We start from the raw sequence: 20,257 nt of genomic DNA, 5'->3' as shown, positions 1-20,257 counted from the left end.
GACGTCCTTAACCTTTTGCTACGTCTAGGTTCCTCCTCAATTTTGCTTTGTATAGGATGGTTACTAGTTGTAGCATCTAAAGCTCTCTTTGTTGAACTTGGCTCTATACACATGTTATATGAAAACATATTTTCAAAGAATGAAGCATTCCTTGACTCAATAATCGTATTAACATGTATATCTTGAATCTCTGATTTATGAACCAGAAAACGATATGCACTACTATTGTTTGCATATTGGTAGAGCACATATATGTCAATTTGCACTACTATTCCTTTAAACCAAAAAAGAGAATAAAACAAAAACAAATTCTGTTCAGTAAAGAAGAAAAAGAAAAAGAAATATGTCTTAAGTTGTTAGGAATATACAACTTAATTGTACTTACTCTTTACCAATTACCAAACTATACAAACCTTTTGTCTTGTAAGGGTCTTATACTTCTTAATTAAATCCGAGCCTAATGTGGACACACTATATCCTTAAGACAGATTTTCCCCCTCACGGTGCTTGAAGGTTGATGGGAAACTATCTCCCAAGATAGAACGGATTTCCTTCTATAGAAAGCTAGTGCTTCAATTCTATAGAATCAGCGAACACAACATAGTATTTGACTAAGAATAGAAGGAGAAGATAAAGATCAGAACTCTGTGTGATCTAGTATGTCTTTCTCTCCAAATTCATCCAATATTATATTTATAGGTGAGTGGTGCCTCTTCGAAACAACACGATCACTCTTGGAAAAAAGTAAACAACTCTTTGAAAAGTCACATGTTTCGAAAAGACACACTATTTCGGCATAAAATACTGTTTCGAACCAATGCCTATTTCGAAAGGTCATATCTTTTCGGCATAATACACTGTTTCGAACCAGTGCACATTTCGAAAGGTCGCACATTTTCGACATAATGCACTGTTTCGAACAAGTGCATCCTTTTGAAAAGGTTTTTCTCACTTTACGTACTGTTTCAAGAAAAATCCATTTCATATCAAATGGGTAACTTGGGAGACAAATTACTTATTCATATCACAAATCTATTTTTCTAACAATCTTGTATCACATATCCAGTGGTCTCTGCTTTTTCCTGTCAACCTGAACCAAGCAAATACAATTAGGAGATGCTCACCTCTTTGTCTGATCACTTAAATTCAATTTTCTGTAAAATAGGAGAAAAAAAGTTATACATCAATGGGCTATTTAGCCAAATAATTTAAATCTGGGTTCAAGTGGCAGTAATCGATTGAATGAAAACCTCTATAGCTCCAGGGGTGAGAATCAGTTGGTGTGTTCATGCCACATCAGGCAGTCATGGATGGCCATGTCCTTTTGTGCAGGCTGAGCAGCTGAGGACTGAGGTTGATGAAATGTATTCAGTCCAATCTTACTCTGCCTTAAACTAATCAGTATCAATGGTCAACGCGTTGATGTGCAACCAGCTTTATAGAAAACAATTTCTTTTTAAAAGAAAAACAATTACAAGTCCACTCTTCAATGATAACCATTAACCAGCTGATTGGGTCTCAAATTTTGATGAATCAATTGCAGTTGTCATGGAATTGACAATGCAATATTATCAAAATCATATTTTTAGAGATTAAATTGTTATTGAAAGACCAGAACCCAACTTTTGAATAGAGGACTTATTGGCCAACTGATCATGTAAATTTCCAGTAGAGTTTTTATAACCGGAATTTTGGATCATTTGATCAGGCAGGTTTAGTTGTTAGGAGTTGAAATAAATAAAAAGGCAACCATTATTGTCCCAGTTACCATGACTACTATTGCTGTGTTGTATTGTGTGAATCAATCGCCCATTCATTGCATTGCAGTATCAATTGCTGACTGGCTGAGTGTTCACACTGTTACATATTTGTGTCATGTCTGTCCACATTCTAGCTAGTAGGTACCAACTGGAAATATTATTGTACTTAGTAAAAGAGGGAAGCAAACTCCACACTCACCGCGTTAAGGAAAAAAGAGATTATAATATATATTGTTTACAACTGTCGTTGTTGCTTATTCTGTTATGAATTCTGTTTGTTGCAAGAGAATAGTCAACTTCTCTCTTTGTAAACCTGAATAAACTAACAACTAATCATTATTCTTTTGAAAAAAAGAGATTATTAAATATTGATTAGAAGGTCAGATTCACACACTGTCATTGCTACATTAAGTGATTAAGTAGTCTCTCTTTCCAACTGCATGATTATATTTAATTTTTTAACAAAAAATGCGCCATTTGCTTGCTTGAACAGAAAGTGATGCATTGCGTGACCTCATTAGTGTACAAGTTATTGGAGAAGACTGCTATATAAACTTCAATGTCTTCTGCTCTCTACATTTGAAGTCAAGTTCTCAAGTATGGCTCAGTTGGCTGGCACTGATGACATAGAGTCACTAAGAATCGAGTTAGCAGAGATTGGAAGAAGCATCAGGTTATCCTTTCGACACCACACGTCGAGCTTTAGAAGCGTTTCAACTGTGGGAGATGATGATGATGATGATGAAAGTGCCCTGCAGTGGCATGCGATTGAAAGATTGCCGACCTTTGAGAAACTAAGATCATCTCTTACTGATATATATGATGCTGGGGATGGTACAAAAGTTGAAGGAAAGAGGGTAACTGATGTTACTAAGCTTGGACCTGTGGAGAGACGCGTATTCATTGAGAAACTCATCAAGCACATCGAGAGAGATAATCTTCGCTTGTTGCAGAAACTTAGAAGAAGAGTAGACAAGTAAGTCTACTCGCTACCACATTATTCTCACGTCATAAATACACGAAAATATTTGCAAGTATATGAGGGACAACGACATAGTTTTGAGAGATTACCCCCAAAAAAAAAACGACGTAATTTTGAGAGATTGTGATGCAGTTTTGGCTGGTTTCCTAGTAACAGAGATTACGGCCCAAGGACAAAACATAATAATAATCAGTTTATATTGATTTTTCATTTGGCCATAAGTTTCAAACTGGGCTTACGTCATTATTTTTTACTTATAATTTCGTCTCAAGGACACATTTTTTATTTTAATTTCGCCACAAGTCTTATGTAAATTTACATTTTCATATGCAAATTTAATTTTACATATGAAAATGTAAATTTACATATACAAATATAGATTTACATAGTTTCCTTTTAATATGTAAATTTAAATTTGCATAAATTTAAATTTGTATATGTAATTTTTTTTTTCATATGCAAATTTAAATTTACATAGGACTTACCGAAATTGAAATTGAAGTGGACTTAGGGGTGCCAACAAGTCGGTTTTGGATCGGGTTTTAACCGTTTCAGTTTGGGTTTTACTATTTACAGTTCTATCGGTTTCAGTTCTCAATGGTTTTAGTATAAGAATTATAGAACCCAACCCAAAACCATAAAAACCCACGGTTTTTTATCGGTTTCGGTTCTAATTCGGGTCTTTATTATTTATTATGATTATTAAACAATTTCAATCATTTAAACACTAAAACTTTTTTTTTTCCCATATGATAATATTTTATGTATAATTTAGTGATGTATCAACAATCATATTTACATCAATCTATGAACATATATTAATCATACACGTTAAAACATATACCATATATTCATATGATAATTTCAAGTTTTGATATAAAAATTAAAATAATCAAATATCTAACCCTAATTTTTTTTTTTTTTTTTTTTTTTTTTTGCATACACATATATTTGTTTCCTTGTATTAACTCGGTCGTGTACATGTGCAATCACATATATTTGTTATCTTGATATATTTTACGTGCATATACATATATTTGTACACGTGTATTAACTCTCATTTTAAATCGAACATGCGTCTTACAATTACATCTCATCACTAATTTTTAACATGAACACTATATATTGGTTTATATTAAGTGCGTGTACCACAATATATCAAACATGTGTATCATATTTAAATATACACGTGCATAATCTAATAAATATAAAATGTATTAGTTAGTTCATAATATACACGTTAACATTATTATTAACATTTATGATATACTTGTTTAACGTATAGTTATAAAATATACATTTAACAACACACATTCACTATTATGCTATATATATTTAATAGACTTTTATACGTAAAAAACATATTTTATATTTTAATATATGTATGAGTTTGATTATCTTAAATGTAATATAATATTAAATTTTATATATCGAAATCATAATAATCGGTTCCGAAACCCACGGGATTTTTACTATTCGGTTATACGGTTTCGGTTCTTTATCGATTCGGTTCTTAATAACCCATTTTAAATGGGTCTAATTTTTTAAGACCCAGAACCGGTTTCGATTCGGTTCCAAGTAATCGGGTACCTATTTGCACTCCTAAGTAGGGGTAGGCAATGTTTAGGGTCGGGCTAGCCCGGCCCTAAACATTTAAAGCCTTTCAGTTATTAGGGTCGGGCTAGCCCGGCCCTAAAGTCCTCATAGGGCCGGGTCGGGCCGGGTCATAAGTCTAAATTTCAAGCCCTGACTCTACCCTAAGCCCTCTTTAACAATTTAGGGCCGGGCCTATATATTTTATTCTTTTTACTGCATCAGTTTTAAAACTCATTTATATTACAAAAAAAATTCAAAGATTTGCAAACTCAAAGTCCCACCACTTTGAAATTTGAATAACAACCAATCTAGTAATAATTCTTGATAAGTCCAACAATTTAAAATCATATCCACAATCTAATAAACTCAAGACATATAAAACTCATATTTATATTTCAAAATTATAGTTAAAATGCACAACACACATTTTGGAATGAGCTTTTCAATCGACATAAATCCGTTATTTCAGACTCAAATCTCACCAAAATTACATTTAACATCGAAGAACACAAAGACAAATAAGAGTATGGAATGAGTTTTTCTTGACGTCAACCTATTTTTATTATTAAAATAATGTGCTTTCATTATTGTTCTTGGCGACTAGGTTAGGCGGGGGAGTTGTGAGTTGTGAGATAAAACAATTATGTTTACAAGTTTTTATGATATAAGACAAGTTATTAGAAGTCTTCATCTGATGAAGTGATAAATTACAAAAGGACAGTGTTATTTTAATTGAAAATATGTAACAAAGAGTTTGATAGTTTTAGTTGTGTATTTTATAGTGAAATTATAACTAGGGCTTAGTTAGGGTCGGGCCTATGTTTGAACTTTAGTCCCCGACCGCCTTTATAAAGGCATTAAAATTGGGCCCCCCTACCCTAAAAACTCTGTGGGGCTTTTAGTTGTAAAGGCTTTATAGTAGAGGGTCGGGTCGGTCGTACGGATTAGGATCGTTATGGCCAAATTCCCACCCCTACCTCTAAGTGGACTTAGGGAGAAAATATTTTGAAAAGCCCAATTATTTGTTATAGAAATTGTTAAAATATATGATTTTTATTACTTTTTTCCCGCAAAAGCGTGTATGCTTCTGCCAATTATATATATTTTTCTCAAACAAAAAACTGGCAACGTAGTTTAAAATTTTCCAGCAACATCTTAGAGCTCGTGATAGTGTAGCTACTTTACAGAGTAGTAACAGTGTGCAACTTATTTTGATCCGCAAGTATATTTCACTCGAGTTCTGTCAAAGGAGCTAATCTATTAAACTTGTATATTTGGACTCTGCCCGAATGGATAAGATATATTACAAACCGAAACCAAACTGATTCCGGAAACTATAAAATCAATTAAATCAACTAATTTCAATCACACCATTGATAAATGTATGCAAAATTAATCATAATTATTAATAAAAATACCATCTTATCTTATCGGGTCGGATTCATATTGGTTCGGTAGAGAGCAAACCGAAGTTAACCCAATATTTGACTGCTGTCCGTGTGGGTTCCCACTATGATGTCGTCGTCCACCAAATGCTTGGCTATTGTCAAGCCAGTTACAAATCCTGAATCTCATTCTGTTTTGTTATTTAAACTGCTCCTATTTCATCCCCTTTATCAGAGTTTATTATTATTATAGTAACTCAAGTGAGTTGTTTGTAGAGTTGGTGTGAATTTGCCGAGTGTGAACGTCCGATATAAGAATCTGAGTGTTGAAGCAAAGTGTGAGGTAGTTCACGGGAAGCCCCTGCCCACCCTATGGAACTCCACCAAAGGCCTGTTTTCTGTAAGTGTAGTTTTCTCATTCTCTAACTACACTTCTTAATCGTTCATTAATTTTTTTTTTTTGTTTTTTTATCAGGCCTGTGGGCGCTCTCAAGAAGCAAACATACAAATCATCAAAGATGCCAGTGGCATTATCAAGCCTGGAAGGTACCTTCCTTTTATTTAATCGATTAATAATTACAGTTATCTTATCACGCTTTCTCTGTGATGCAGAATGACTCTACTGCTTGGCCCTCCAGGGTGTGGCAAAACTACATTGTTATTGGCTCTTTCTGGGAAACTAGACCACTCTTTGAAGGTGATATTTTATTTCAGTTCAAATATGCTATGTCACTGCTTCTACTTTTACCTACAGTTGACATCGCATAGGACGGATACACAACAAATAAAGTCTGTTTCAGTTTAAGATTCTCTCTGAAACTCATTGGCGTCGTGTGTAGATATAAAGCAAATTACATGAACAATGGTAGCCCAGTAATGAAGCTTTGCTTTAATGTTTGAGACACGTAACGACATTTGTTTTGTGGCTGAAAAGTAATGTCTTTAAAGGTATGCCACAGTGTGCTGAAAGCACAAAGTAAGTGTCTGAGGAACGGTGCCATTTGCTAAAAGCATGTAGACATGTAACATGAGGCAGCTAACGTGCACTGAATATGATATCGCGGGTGAATATGGCTGGGAGGGCATGAACAATGGTAGCGCCTGTGTGTATAAGCTAGAGAGAAAAATAATCTGATTTCTCTTCAGTCGATACTTCTTTATGTGCATTTTTAAGTGCATACTCAATTCTTTTTCTTTCTCTTTTATCCTTCTCTTTAGGTTACAGGGGAAATCTCTTATAATGGTTACACACTAGAAGAGTTTGTTCCTCAGAAAACATCAGCCTATATAAGCCAGTATGACCTGCACATTCCGGAGATGACTGTGAGAGAGACGCTCGATTTTTCTGCTTGTTTTCAGGGTGTTGGAAGCCGAGCAGGTAAACTTTCCTTTGAAAAAAAATTAAGTATGGTTTTGATTTTTTGATTTTGATCTTTGAAGCTATAACACTGAATATTTTGTCTGCCGGTGAAGAGATTATGATGGAGGTCATACGAAGGGAGAATCAGGCCGGGATTGTTCCTGATCTAGATGTTGATACTTACATGAAGGTACTGTTGAGAAATAACTTCTTTGTTATCTCCCTATTCACGAAGTAACCAATATATTACAAGGGTACCAATGTGACTGCATAGTGACATAATGCAACTTCAATGCAAAATTCTAAAATGTTGAGGGGGAAAAGCCAATAATGATCTCTGTGATAGTAATATATTTGTTGTGAATATTTTTATTATTTAGGACAAATGGTGCCAAATGCAGTATTACTATTTCCGCGGTTGACATGGCTATTTTTTAGTGATGCTCACTGATCTTAGCAATTAGTTGGGACATATTTCTTTGTTCATCTCAGTGCACTAAACTAAGCATTTTGGGTCATAAATAGCTAATGATTATGAGTCATAATCATCAGATGATTTTTGTGGCTAGGGCTGACTGGTTAAAGATGAGGACTGAGGAGGGACATCCTGTGTGTATCAGCTTGTGATAAATCCACTCAGTGAGGTGTCACTTTAGCTATATTATTCCAATTAACTAAAATGAGTTACGAATACTTAATTGAGGCTTGAAGTTCCCACAATGTAGGATCCAGGCATGTCAAGTTGTTCTCGCAAAATGTTATACAATGTAAATGGTACAGTGTCACGATATTGTTCATTTGGTTGTCTTCAAGAGTTTAGCTTAAAGCATGCCTATTAAGTCCTTAACCTGCTACTATGTTTTATTGTCTTTTTGTTGCACTTGTTTGCAATAAGTAGTCTTGGCTATGAATATTGATGATGTAACTCTGTTAGTTTTTCACATAAATGGTGATGATCTAAGGGAAATTTATGTTTTAACAGGCGATTTCTATTGAAGGACTAGAAAGAACTCTTCAAACGGACTACATTTTGAAGGTTTTTATCTTAAGCCAAACTGGAGTAGTTCCTATTTTTCATTGGCTTGTAATTTTAATGATTGCCTACATTGTTTACTACTCTTAGATACTTGGACTTGATATCTGTTCCGACACAATGGTTGGAGATGCGTTGAGAAGAGGTGTATCTGGTGGTCAAAAGAAAAGATTGACAACAGGTAATATCTTATCAAGTGCCTAAGAAGTTAAAATTGGTTTACAGAACTAATCGAATTTAGAGGGATTAGCGATTTGCCTGTTTAATCGGGGTTTATATAAAATGCTGCAACATTTAAATGAACATAATCATTTCATATATTTGTGCGTCGAACATCAGATCTTGATCGACATAAAATCTGGTTAAAAACAGGGTGAATTCTCTATACATTTCTCAACATTCTCTCTTGGGTATTGAGAATCCCCTCTAGTCTAGGCTAATTTCACTTGCTAGCTAGCAGTAGTGGAGCAACGGTTAATGGTAGATTCAGGGTCTGAATCACCAGGAAATGACTGATTTCAATTACTATGGAATATTCGATTAACACTAATTAGGACCAACTAGTGCCGATTAGTACATGTCCTATCCAATAACGATAAATCACTGACTAGAAAACCGGCCTCCACCCGATTAGTGAATACCGATTTTATGAGTCTAATACCTGTCAGTTTGTCGTACTTTAAACAGAAGAAAACAATTACTTAACAGTTACATTGAATGAAAAACTTGTTGCATATAAATTTAAAGTTTGACGGGTTATATGCTAGTATTTTACAAGAACTCGGATTGTTATGTGTAGGAGAGATGATTGTTGGTCCCACAAATGCTCTGTTCTTGGATGAAATATCAAATGGCTTAGACAGCTCCACTACATTTCAGGTTGTTTCGTATATTCAGCAGTTGGTGCATATTACGGATGCTACAGCAGTGCTGGCACTTCTTCAGCCGGCACCAGAGACCTATAATCTTTTTGATGATATTATTTTAATGGGAGAAGGGAAGATTGTATACCATGGGCCATGCAATCATGTTCTTGAATTCTTTGAAGATTGTGGATTTAAGTGTCCTGAAAGAAAAGGGACCGCTGACTTCCTCCAGGAGGTACAAACATGGCATGCATTTTTCTTATTTTCTCTTCTTCTGCTTGGAAAGCGATATAAGTCAACTAATTTAAACTCTTTTCAGGTCATCTCTAAAAAGGATCAGCAGCAGTACTGGTGCCTTACTGAACAGCCTCACAGTTATGTTTCTATCAATCAGTTTTCTAAGAAATTTATGGCATACCACATAGGGAAGAAGCTTGATGATGAGGTTGCTGAGCCTTATGATAAGTCCCTCAGCCATAAAGATGCTTTGTCCTTTAGCACATACTCTTTGAGTAAGTGGGAACTCTTTAAAATCTGCCTAAAGAGGGAATATCTTCTCATGAAGAGAAATTCTTTCATATATGTATTCAAATCCACTCAGGTAGTTAGCAGTATGAATCTGTTCTTATCATTATCTAATATCTTATTGAGAATTGACTAATGAAGTAATGATGTCTAAGGTATTGACAGTGTTCATATTGTGTCTTTGCAGCTTCTTATTGTTTCGTTCATCACAATGACTGTTTTTCTGCGGACCAGAATGAAAATTGATGTGATACATGCAAATTACTATTTGGGTTCTCTGTTCTTTAGTCTTGTCATACTTCTTGTTGATGGATTCCCAGAGGTGACGATGACTGTTTCACGACTTGCTGTTTTCTACAAGCAGAGAGACTTATGCTTTTACCCAGCCTGGGCTTATGCCATTCCTGCCACCGTTTTAAAAGTCCCACTTTCATTACTGGAATCTATTTTGTGGACTACTCTTACATACTATGTCATTGGATATAGTCCCGAGTTTGGAAGGTGAGTCTCACTTGAAAAGAAAATAATTATGAAACATGTTATATAGTAGCCATACTGGTCAGTGCTGGTGTGCAAAAAGGGCTCGGTTTGTCAAAAAGTGAAAAAACCAAACTCAAAAAGTCAACTAGACTGTTGAAAGTGGTTTATCTGTACTAACAATCTTTCTCTATTGGAGACTGAGGTTTAACGATCACAACTTCTGCCAAAATATCTGGAAGTTTTATTGAAAGTTTTCAAAACAGCACAATCAAAAGTTAATTACATGTATTGAGATGATTCAAAATTCATTCCTTGATTATGCAAGGATACTAGAAAATATTGCTGCTTTTGATTATTGTTTATTATGCTTACTATAAAGTTGGTGAAGTAGAAATGAGAGAGGCAGATAATGGAATTGTCTTTCTTTAGGTATAGATTAAGGTATAGGTTATGACAATCATAAGTCACGTGTTATCTGGGATGGAATTCCAAGTCTTGGGTGGTGCAAGAGCTAGGGGGTGCAGTTTGTAAAAACTTGGGGGGTGAGAATCTTTACAGTTTGGACTTTCTTCTAGTTAACTACTAATGTAATGGTGGAGTTTGCCAAATCTTTGGGGTGCATTTGCACCCACAGGCACCCCCCTGGTTCCATCTGCGCGTGTTATAAGTCCTGTAACTGGCTGTATGTCCTATGTTTGAGTCACATCATAAAAGAAGGTCATCATCATGAACACTTGAAGACAAGGAACCACATCATAATTGATAAAAGACTAAATAGGAAATTTTTTTGAAGAGCCAAACTGAAAAATTCCCCAAGAGACCACTTGCATGGGACCTTGCCCATCTGGTGCAGGATGAGTGCACCCCTTCCCTCATGCAGATCGAGCTTCAAAATACATTTGTTAATTATATGCCATATGCCTCAAGTTGATGGAGATAATTTCTGTTTTAAAGATTTTGGGATAGCCAGGTTATCTTCCTAAGTTCTTCTCCTTTTCTTTTTATAGGTTTATCCGCCAGTTCATTCTGTTTTTTGCTGTGCATTTTATGTCAACATCCATGTTCCGCTTTCTTGCTGCGGTCTTCCAGACTGTCGTTGCTTCTACAGCAGCTGGTGGTTTATCGTTAATGTTTCTCTTGTTATTCAGTGGATTTATTATCCCAAAACGTAAGGGTGATTATGTTTTACTCGTGTTTTATGTCATACTAACATATCACCAAAACGTAACTAGTGCTTTTGTGTCTGTAGCCTCCATGCCAGCTTGGTTGAGATGGGGATTCTGGGTTTCCCCGTTGACTTATGGAGAGATAGGCATCACAACAAATGAATTCCTTGCTCCTCGTTGGCATCTTGTGAGCTTTCTATACTATATGTACATGTTCTTTGTTTAAGGTCATTCGTGGTCTGTCCTTTCTGAATGAAAGGACGTTGTTCGAAATTTCTAATGAACGCCTCACAAATCGACTAGAAGTGTATTAAGATGTCTACCGATTTTTGCAGTTAACAATACTCACCCTAGAATGGAGCTACTCATATCCCATCAATCCTGAGAAATCATCATGAAACCTAGTCAGCCCCCTAAGTCAGACAGAAAAATTGGTCGGAATATGGTTGCAAGATTGCAAAAAGTAGTTTTGAAGGGTTTTTCATCTAAAACAGCACTCTTGTGCATTCACCATGATGTTTTACAACTCTTACTTATATAGTTATATCATGATATCTTTATTGGGCTCTAGTTTAAAATTAATTATTTTCCATGGCATTCTTGCAGTATATTTAGGGCAGTCATCTTTAGAAATAGTCTAATTGGTCACAAGAATATTACTAAAATATGGCTCTCAATATACTAGTAAAATTATATTATTGCTAATGAAGAAGAAAGTTGAGAGAGAAAAGAGAGTTCGGCTAGTTAGTTTCGGCCTTCTCTTACTAATCTTATATAGGAAAATAGTCTGTTTACAATATGGAAAACCTCAAAGACTTACAAAGAACTATAACAATACTCTTTGCTTACTTGTTCATGACAATAAATTGAAGTAAACTGGCATATATGATATCCCCACCAGCTGCTACAGTTTGCAGCCATCCAGTGCAAAACGTATACTTCCATTCTTCAATAAGTTTATTGAAATAAAAAATGCTTAACATCCAAGACTGATGGTTATGTGTTTTTCTCTTGCATTTGTAGATGCTATCAGCAAACACAACTGTAGGGGAACAAACACTGGAAAGTCGTGGCTTGAGCTTTAGTGGTTACTTTTATTGGATTTCACTCGCTTCCTTATTCGGCTTTTCCATACTCTTCAATGTTGGGTTTACTCTGGCCTTATCATTTTTTAAGTGTAAGTTCATCGTTTCAATTGGCTTACTTAAGAAACACATTATCAGCATATTTATAATTGTCTAGTTAACTATGTTTTGATGTATATCCAGCTCCTGGAACGTCTCGTGCTATTATCTCCTATGAAAAGCTCTCTCAGTTACAAGAAATAGAAGATTGTACCAATAGCATTCATGTCAAGCAGAAGCCTCATAATGCCTCTCAGATTGCTGGAGAGCCTAGAAAAGGTCTAAATACTGCCCTGCTGATTTATTACCTTGTAGCAAGTGGCAGTTGAATACAAGGGTTTTTGCTGACCAGCAGTATTATATAAATCCTGCACTTCATATTTTGTCCGTGTATGTACAGTTCTATCTGCTGACTGAGGTTGTGTGGTAATTTTCACAGGAAGGATGGTATTACCGTTCGAGCCCCTGACAGTAGCATTTCAAAATGTGCAGTACTTCATCGATACCCCTTTAGTAAGCATGCCAAAAATGTACTTTTACATTAAGGCCCTGTAGGTAGCTTAAATTATTATTGTCATGGTCATCACCATTTTACCATCATCACTAGAGCCTCGCATCAAGTTCTTTAAAAGTTTTGCTTCGCAAAAGTTCTGGGAGATATTCACAGACTAGAAATTTTCACAATTCTGCATTTTACACTAACACGAGAAAGGTGTATGGGTTTCTTCTGTGCATATTTATCTCTGAAAAAGAGAGTTTATCTGACTTTTATGTGGGTCCTAAATGTTGAGTTAGTTGGAGCTATTTAAGCTGTTTAGTTCTGTCATTAACTCATTATTTTGGTCTCAGGAAATGAGAGAACAGGGTTTCACACAGAAAAAACTTCAACTTCTTCGTGACGTAACTGGTGCTTTTGTTCCTGGTGTTCTAACGGCATTGATGGGTGTCAGTGGTGCTGGAAAAACAACTCTGTTAGATGTTCTTTCTGGACGAAAAACTGGTGGTACTATTGAAGGGAATATAAGAATCGGTGGCTATCCTAAGGTCCAAGAAACATTTGCTAGGATTTCGGGTTACTGTGAGCAAACCGACATACACTCTCCACAAATTACTGTAGAAGAATCAGTGATTTATTCAGCTTGGCTGCGACTCCCTCCATCAATAGATTCAAATACTAAATATGTAAGGATCGTTTTTTACAGAAGTAGAACTAACTCTTGCATTTTGATGATTCCCATGATCTAATTTCAGTGATTCACAATTTAATCCGCAGGCATTTGTGAATGAAGTCCTTGATACCATTGAGCTGGATGGTATTAAAGATGCTTTAGTAGGCCTTCCAGGTGTTAGTGGTCTATCAACTGAGCAGCGTAAACGGCTCACAATAGCTGTGGAGCTAGTTGCCAACCCATCTATTGTCTTCATGGATGAACCAACATCAGGGTTGGATGCAAGAGCGGCTGCAATTGTCATGCGTGCAGTGAGGAATGTGGTCAATACAGGACGAACTGTTGTTTGCACTATTCACCAGCCAAGTATCGATATATTTGAGGCATTCGATGAGGTATTTAATAGTGGTCTGAGGAAAAATATTAAGTAAACTGTAAAAGTAGGTGTGAAAAATGTAAACATGTGCTACTGAGTTAGAATAGTAGATCATTGGAATTGAGAGCATTACAAATGGCACTTTACGAGTTTACGGAAACTTGTGTTATTGAGCTTTACAGGGTTTTAATGACATAGATTTTAGATGAATACTATTAAGAAACCCATAAGAATTGCACCGGTGCCAATCGACTAAATGTCATGTGACCGTGTGATGCCCGATTTCACAAACCAACAGCACAGATACGGATGTGATACCTCTTTGGACCAATACACAGAAAATTAGTAGGGTACATTACAACATATCTTAATCTTTATGATTTTTTTTTTCTTTGTCTAAGTTTCAGACCTTAAGGCATCTTCACCGACACAGATCAAGTGGTTTTAGATTGCCAAATGCTCCAATTTTTGTACTTTGACCTACTTATTTGTACAACCAAATTGTGAAAAATAAGTGCCATCGCGTACTTTAGCCTGGGGCGAGATCGTTGATAATTTTCAAAACAGGTTTTCTCGTTAGCATCTTTTTTTTATTTTTCTTTTAAAGTTCATAGTTTTTATGCTTGAGGGACCAACAGTAATCCCATACTTCTGCTCTTTGGTCATGGATTTGTGTTGTCTAACATGGATGATGTTTTAAGCATCCAATTGTGCCATCCAATGTAATAAGGCTTCACATTATTTATAGGTTTTTGAAATCGAGAAGTTCCAGATTGGCGTGGTTCTGAATGTTATTGTTGTTATGGAACCACTGATAGTTTTAGTACTAATAGTAATATATAGTTCAAACAATCTCTGTGCTAGCTGTGATGAACAGTCGGTTTCCGTAGCTTTTTGCTTCGGAATAACACCTGAGAAAGACGGAGATTGATGATCTAATTTGGTACTCTTCATGCAGCTGATCCTAATGAAAAGTGGAGGACGCATTATCTATTCTGGACCACTTGGTTTGCATTCAAGTAGGGTTATAGAATATTTTGAGGTAAATTTTCTGTAGTAATGCTTATAGGCTAAACAAGTCACTCAATTTCAATACGCTTCATCAATATTTAACAAGAGGAACAGAGATTTGAGTTGTGATCTCAGTTTCATCTTCTATTTAACAGAGTATTGCTGGGGTGCAAAGGATAGAACAGAATTACAATCCAGCAACATGGATGTTGGATGTTACTTCTTCATCTTCTGAAGCAGAACTTGGTGTAGACTTTGCCCGTCTTTACAACGAATCCTCTGTGTATAAGTGAGTGAAAGTACTGTGACTATTGATTGTATACAGGAATTACTGGATGTTCCATAGGATTTTATTAAGCTATCCCTTACTGGCTTGTTGATAGCTCCATCATGGACATCTTAGAATTGACTTGTCAATGGTACTTTGTTTTGTTTATCTGATTTCAGAAACAACAAAGAGCTCGTTAGTCAACTTTGTTCTCCTCCACCTGGTTCAACAGACTTACACTTTCCTACCCACTTTCCACAAAATGGCTGGGGTCAGTTCAAAGCATGCCTGTGGAAACAAAACTTGTCATATTGGAGAAGTCCTTCTTACAACTTAACACGTGTGATGCATATGATTGTGTCAGCCTTGCTGTATGGTGCATTGTTTTGGAAGCAAGGGAACAAAATGTAAGTAAAGTTTATTTGATTACGCTATAAACAGTAGGATCGAAATTGAGAAGCAAAGTACAACTAGGATATAGTAAGGTGGCCAACAGTAGGTGTAGTTGTAGACAAGTCGTAATGTACGTACAAGGCCGTAGCATTTTTTATTATATGAAAATAAACTATCTTGAATCTCCTGCTCATTAAGCCAGTTACTTAGTCTATTATCTACTTGTGGGTAACATATAAGAATGTTCATGGGGGTGGAATACTGTCTGGATTAGAAAATCTTCTTTTAGTAAGATTCTCAGATTACTCATCCCACAAAACGCATTTTCAGTATATTGAATAGCATTTCATTCAACGTTGGTATAATATTTATGTTTCTCCTGGACGTATCGTTGCAATCAGTATGTCAAACAAATCGGGTAATCAGAAGTATGATTTATCTTGCTTTCAAGGAACTTTGTCTCCTTTTCATATGCTAAAGATAATTTTGTGAGCCAATTAAAACGCAAGTCTGACATTTGACGGATGGGAATGATATCTTCTGTAACTTGAAGTTCACATACAAAGTACTAGATTTATTTATGTTACTTTATTATTTTATTTTGTTTATATTCATATAAGAAGTATAATTTTAAATTGACTTGTTGATATTACTTCAATAAACTTTCGCTACGAAGCAGTGATATATTTGTTTTTTATATGTAGAAATAACCAGCAGGACTTGTTCAACATATTCGGTTTCATGTTTACGGCCTCAATCTTCTTCGGGATACACAGCTGCTCATCTGTCTTGCCATTCGTTGCAACTGAGCGCAATGTTTTGTACCGAGAAAAATTTGCAGGAATGTACTCTTCATGGGCTTATTCATTAGCACAGGTTTGGATATTCCCGAAATTTCATGGGTCAACAGATTTGGATCCTATTTTTTCAACTGGCATGACATTTACTTGCAGCAGGAACTCATGTGGAGTCCAAGTGGACTTGCTGAGTCAACTTGAATAGTTCATTAAATAAAGTTGACTCGCTTGGCATTTGTGGTAGTGTATTCCTGTTCCTTATTTTTCCACAGGGAACAATGGTTTCATGATTAATAAGTGGGCATCTTGCTTCAATGGCTTTGTAACCAAAAAACAAAAACAAAAAATAGAAATTAGAATATAAAATTTATGGTACTTCTAATGCAGCAACTGAACTTGATTTTGGTATGAATTTTTTTATTTTGATTATAATCTATTTCTATGTTGCCAAGTCCACTAAGGATTTATTTATCTTTTGGTAGGTTGTAGCTGAGCTTCCCTACTCATGCATCCTAGCTCTGCTTTTTGTGGTCATTGATTATCCCATGATCGGATTTGTCTGGTCAGCTTATAAGGTGTTCTGGTTTTTCTACGCCATGTTTTCTTTGTTACTCTACTTCAACTACCTGGGAATGCTGCTTGTATCAATTACACCAAATGTTCAAGTAGCTGCTATTTTAGCTTCTTCTTGCTACACCATCTTAAATCTGTTCTCAGGTTTCACCATACCAGAACCAGTAAGTTACAACCTGCCAAATCCTTTCGGATCCATTTATCTCTCTTTCATTTAATTTCTATTTTGTTTTGTTTATATGCGTGTGTAGTCATCATGGGAACTTGAGCATTATCCTTGAGTAATATGGTATAGCCTACCTGAATATAGAAGTCCAAAAACAGATAACAACCACATAAAAGTACACACTTTGTTCACTAATTTGACCAATTTTCAGATCAAATCCAAATTTGGCCTAATTAGTTCAAGTTTAGTATCCTGAGTATGGTACAGGAAAGGACAACCAGTGGGACACGTGTATGTTATGTGTGTATTAATGAAATGTACCATATAGTCATTTCATGCAAGTGTTACATATAGCTCATATGGTCGTTAGCTTCAAGGTGATCTTACTGTGGTGTTATTGTTGCAGCAAATTCCTAGGTGGTGGGTTTGGTTATACTATCTTACCCCAACATCTTGGACGCTAAATGCGTTTTTCACATCACAATATGGAGATATGGACAAGAAGATACTTGTGTTTGGTGAAAAAAAGACTGTAGCTACATTCTTAGAGGATTATTTTGGGTTTCACCATGATCGTTTAGGCATTGTGGCTGTTGTCCTTACCGCTGTCCCAATTGCTTTTGCTGTACTGTTTGCATACTGTATAGGAAAACTTAACTTTCAGAGGAGGTAAATGCTGTACTTTGAGCTTCATGGTGAAGAGCTGGGTAAATATTTTTGTAGGTTTTGTAATGCAAGAGAATTGTTTGGTGTAACATGTGATGGTTATGCTGAGAGGATGGGTGATATATGGCTAAATGGCTGAGGTGTTTGCTGAAATTGGTGCTTGCTAAATTTGAAGTACTGCTGAAATACTCAACTTTGATGCCATTTCTGTCGCCTCTCCTCTACCTGCAACTTGGTCTATATTCAGAAGTGAGATTCTGAAGCCTACTGGCCCGCCGGAACCTATACTCATGGAGTCATGGACCAACAAACTCGGTCTGACCTCATGCATGTTCACTTGGTGGCTCGGTGCCAACAAGTGCCTGTCTTGTACAATTCTAAGCGGCATCTGATGGCGAAAGAATTCTAGGAGTGTTGCACCATAGACCGAGAGGCACTATAGCTATCTTCTAGTTCGTTTACGCTACAGCTAACAAGTACGAGACCAAATAGTAGTTCTTGTGTCAGTCAGAGTTGGCCCCAGAACATTGTAGTCCATTTCAACTTGGGTACACCATTATTCAATGAGATTATGCAATTGACTGATTCCCTTTACGTACCATATTTTATTCCGAGTTCCCTTTTACAGCAAAGGAATCAAACAGCACAAAAAATAATAGATATTAAATGTTGTTTATTCATGTCGTCAGCCGCTTGATCCAATTTGTGCATTTCACAAAGAGAAAGAGACTCAAGCAACAGGTACTTATTGTTTATCATGCTGCTGTTTATAATAACTTCGTATGTAATAACACCATTAGGAATATGTGATAACACCATTAGGAAAACTGATAGGTTAAAGTGTAGAGGGCTGTGTGGAGCCTATGTTTGGGCTCGAGTGGTGGGCTTTTTCGAGATTGAGAAATGAACACCAGGATCACTGTGAGCACAAGAACTGTTGACTAGAAGAGAATTGTTAACTCCTTGTACGTTACTGTTCACGAAAGCTTTCATGGGAGTAGCACTAGTTGTGGACGTTCTGTTCTCTTTCTTTTTTGATTTTGCCTCATCGCTGCTGCTACTGATGTTGATACTGAAGTCCTTTTCATCGCTGTTTCTTGTTCGGGGATTGTTCTTGTGAAGTTGTTGAGGGTTAAGGTTGCTTTTCTTTTTTGAAGAACCAAGGTCCATATAGGCTCCTTTGTTCTCTCCTGCAATGGTTATCATTCTTACGCCCGCGTCATCGTGATCTCCATCCACTTTTTTACGTGAATCCTTTTCCTTCTTGTGATGAACAGCAATAGCAGCAGAACCACCTTCACTTTTCTTATTATGGGCAATGCTGCTGCTATTGTTGTTTCTATGCATTTCATCTTGCTTCCATTCCTTTTCTTCTCGAGGGAAAGCATTTTTCTTCTCAGCCACTACAACGGTCTTGCTTTCAGGTTCTGGAAAAGGGTTTAATTGAGATGGTGGCAATGACAAAGGAGAGGGAGGGGGAGCAAAAGGTCTGGTCTTTGGAGATTCTGGTGGAGTCTTCGTTGAAGACGGCTTCAAATTCTGGAAATATTCGCCTTCAGCTTCTGATTTTGGGACTACTGGGGATGTTGGGATTGATGATATAGGTGGTGGTGATGATTTAGGTGGCGGTGATGATTTAGGAGGTGAATAAGTTTTTGGTTTTGGGGAAGTTGGAACTGATGTTCTGGATGGTGTTGATGGTTTAAGAGGTGAATAACTTTTTGGCTGTGGGGATGTTGGCACTGATATTTTGGGTTGTGTGGGGGAAGTTTTTGAAATTGGAGATGTAGGTAGTGATGTTTTCGTTGGTGCAGGTGAAGTTGGTAGGGAAGAAGAGGGAACCAAAGTTTTTGGTGCGGGTGAAGGCGGACGAGACTCTACCACCTGCATTGGAGGAGGAAGAGGAGCAGGAGCAGGAGCAGGAGCAGGGGGAGGAGCTGGAGCGGAACGGACAGGTGAAGGAATTTGAGCTGGTTGGGGCTGAGGAGGAGGAACAGTTGGAGGTCTGAGAGTTAATGCAGGCCGAAGGAGCATTGGAGGCCTTGGTTGGTTAGGTGCTGGTGGCTCTACTCGGATTTGCGAAGCCAAACGGAACCAGGGACGAATTGCTGGTGGTGGATTTTCCATTACCTTTGTGCTCAAATATATAAAAAGAATTAAGCTGGTCACTATAAATGAAATTAAGTCTTTTGTTTCAGTCCTTATTTATAGATGGCCATGGCAATTAGGGACAAAACCTAAATGTGAGAGAGAGGTGAATTCATGAAAGAAAAAGTATAAAAAAGGAGTGTGGGACGTGAGCAGCACATTTAATAAACAAATGACAGAGAGAGTAGTGAAAAAGAAAGGCATCAGATTCTACAGCACACAAAGCAAGATAGGTATAGTTTTTGCCCTCACTTCTATCTCTCTCCTTCTCAAGCATGTTGAAGGGACGAAAGCTTTGTGGTTGCTGTCAGCGTCTTCGTTCTGACTTTGCTTGTGAAGATCTGATTCTGTTTTTCTTTTTAGTCCATATATAGTTGTCGTTGGTTTACACTTTGGACTTCCCAATATATGCC

At 36.6% G+C, this 20,257-nt stretch overlaps 2 protein-coding genes across 3 annotated transcripts; one reads left to right on the top strand and one right to left on the bottom strand.

Moving 5' to 3' along the window:
* Positions 1–2,303: 2,303 nt before the first annotated feature.
* LOC147481016 (pleiotropic drug resistance protein 3-like) lies at positions 2,304–18,299 on the top strand. Of its 2 annotated transcripts, none has more exons than XM_086575473.1 (24): positions 2,304–2,736; positions 6,000–6,123; positions 6,199–6,269; positions 6,336–6,420; positions 6,942–7,101; positions 7,197–7,273; positions 8,066–8,119; positions 8,207–8,297; positions 8,916–9,217; positions 9,302–9,583; positions 9,695–10,008; positions 10,995–11,155; positions 11,237–11,340; positions 12,177–12,330; positions 12,422–12,556; positions 12,717–12,790; positions 13,127–13,459; positions 13,551–13,841; positions 14,781–14,864; positions 14,989–15,122; positions 15,281–15,508; positions 16,199–16,370; positions 16,774–17,028; positions 17,437–18,299. In XM_086575473.1, exons 1-24 carry the CDS (start codon positions 2,360–2,362, stop codon positions 17,701–17,703), a joined length of 4,329 nt encoding a protein of 1,442 aa, XP_086431599.1. In that variant the 5' UTR covers positions 2,304–2,359; the 3' UTR covers positions 17,704–18,299. The 2 variants fall into 2 exon arrangements, with proteins under 2 accessions (XP_086431599.1, XP_086431600.1); XM_086575474.1 differs by lacking the exon at positions 2,304–2,736 and adding an exon at positions 5,630–5,892.
* Positions 18,300–18,354: 55 nt separating this feature from the next.
* On the bottom strand, positions 18,355–20,257 carry LOC147481015 (uncharacterized). Its single transcript, XM_086575475.1, has one exon. The coding sequence runs from the start codon at positions 19,821–19,823 to the stop codon at positions 18,558–18,560; it is 1,266 nt and encodes a 421-aa protein (XP_086431601.1). The 5' UTR covers positions 19,824–20,257; the 3' UTR covers positions 18,355–18,557.

This window comes from Coptis chinensis, chromosome 8 (genome assembly GCF_015680905.1).
Source record: "Coptis chinensis isolate HL-2020 chromosome 8, ASM1568090v1, whole genome shotgun sequence".
NCBI lineage: Eukaryota > Viridiplantae > Streptophyta > Magnoliopsida > Ranunculales > Ranunculaceae > Coptis > Coptis chinensis.
This window is presented reverse-complemented; position numbering and strand designations above follow the sequence as displayed.

Bases quoted from the DNA above. Each gene is read 5' to 3' on its own strand.
- LOC147481016 (XM_086575473.1), top strand. From the start codon at position 2,360: ATGGCTCAGTTGGCTGGCACTGATGACATAGAGTCACTAAGAATCGAG. The intron at 6,270-6,335 runs GTACCTTCCTTT...TCTGTGATGCAG, and splicing joins GGCATTATCAAGCCTGGAAG to AATGACTCTACTGCTTGGCC. The intron at 9,218-9,301 runs GTACAAACATGG...AACTCTTTTCAG, and splicing joins CCGCTGACTTCCTCCAGGAG to GTCATCTCTAAAAAGGATCA.
- LOC147481015 (XM_086575475.1), bottom strand. From the start codon at position 19,823: ATGGAAAATCCACCACCAGCAATTCGTCCCTGGTTCCGTTTGGCTTCG.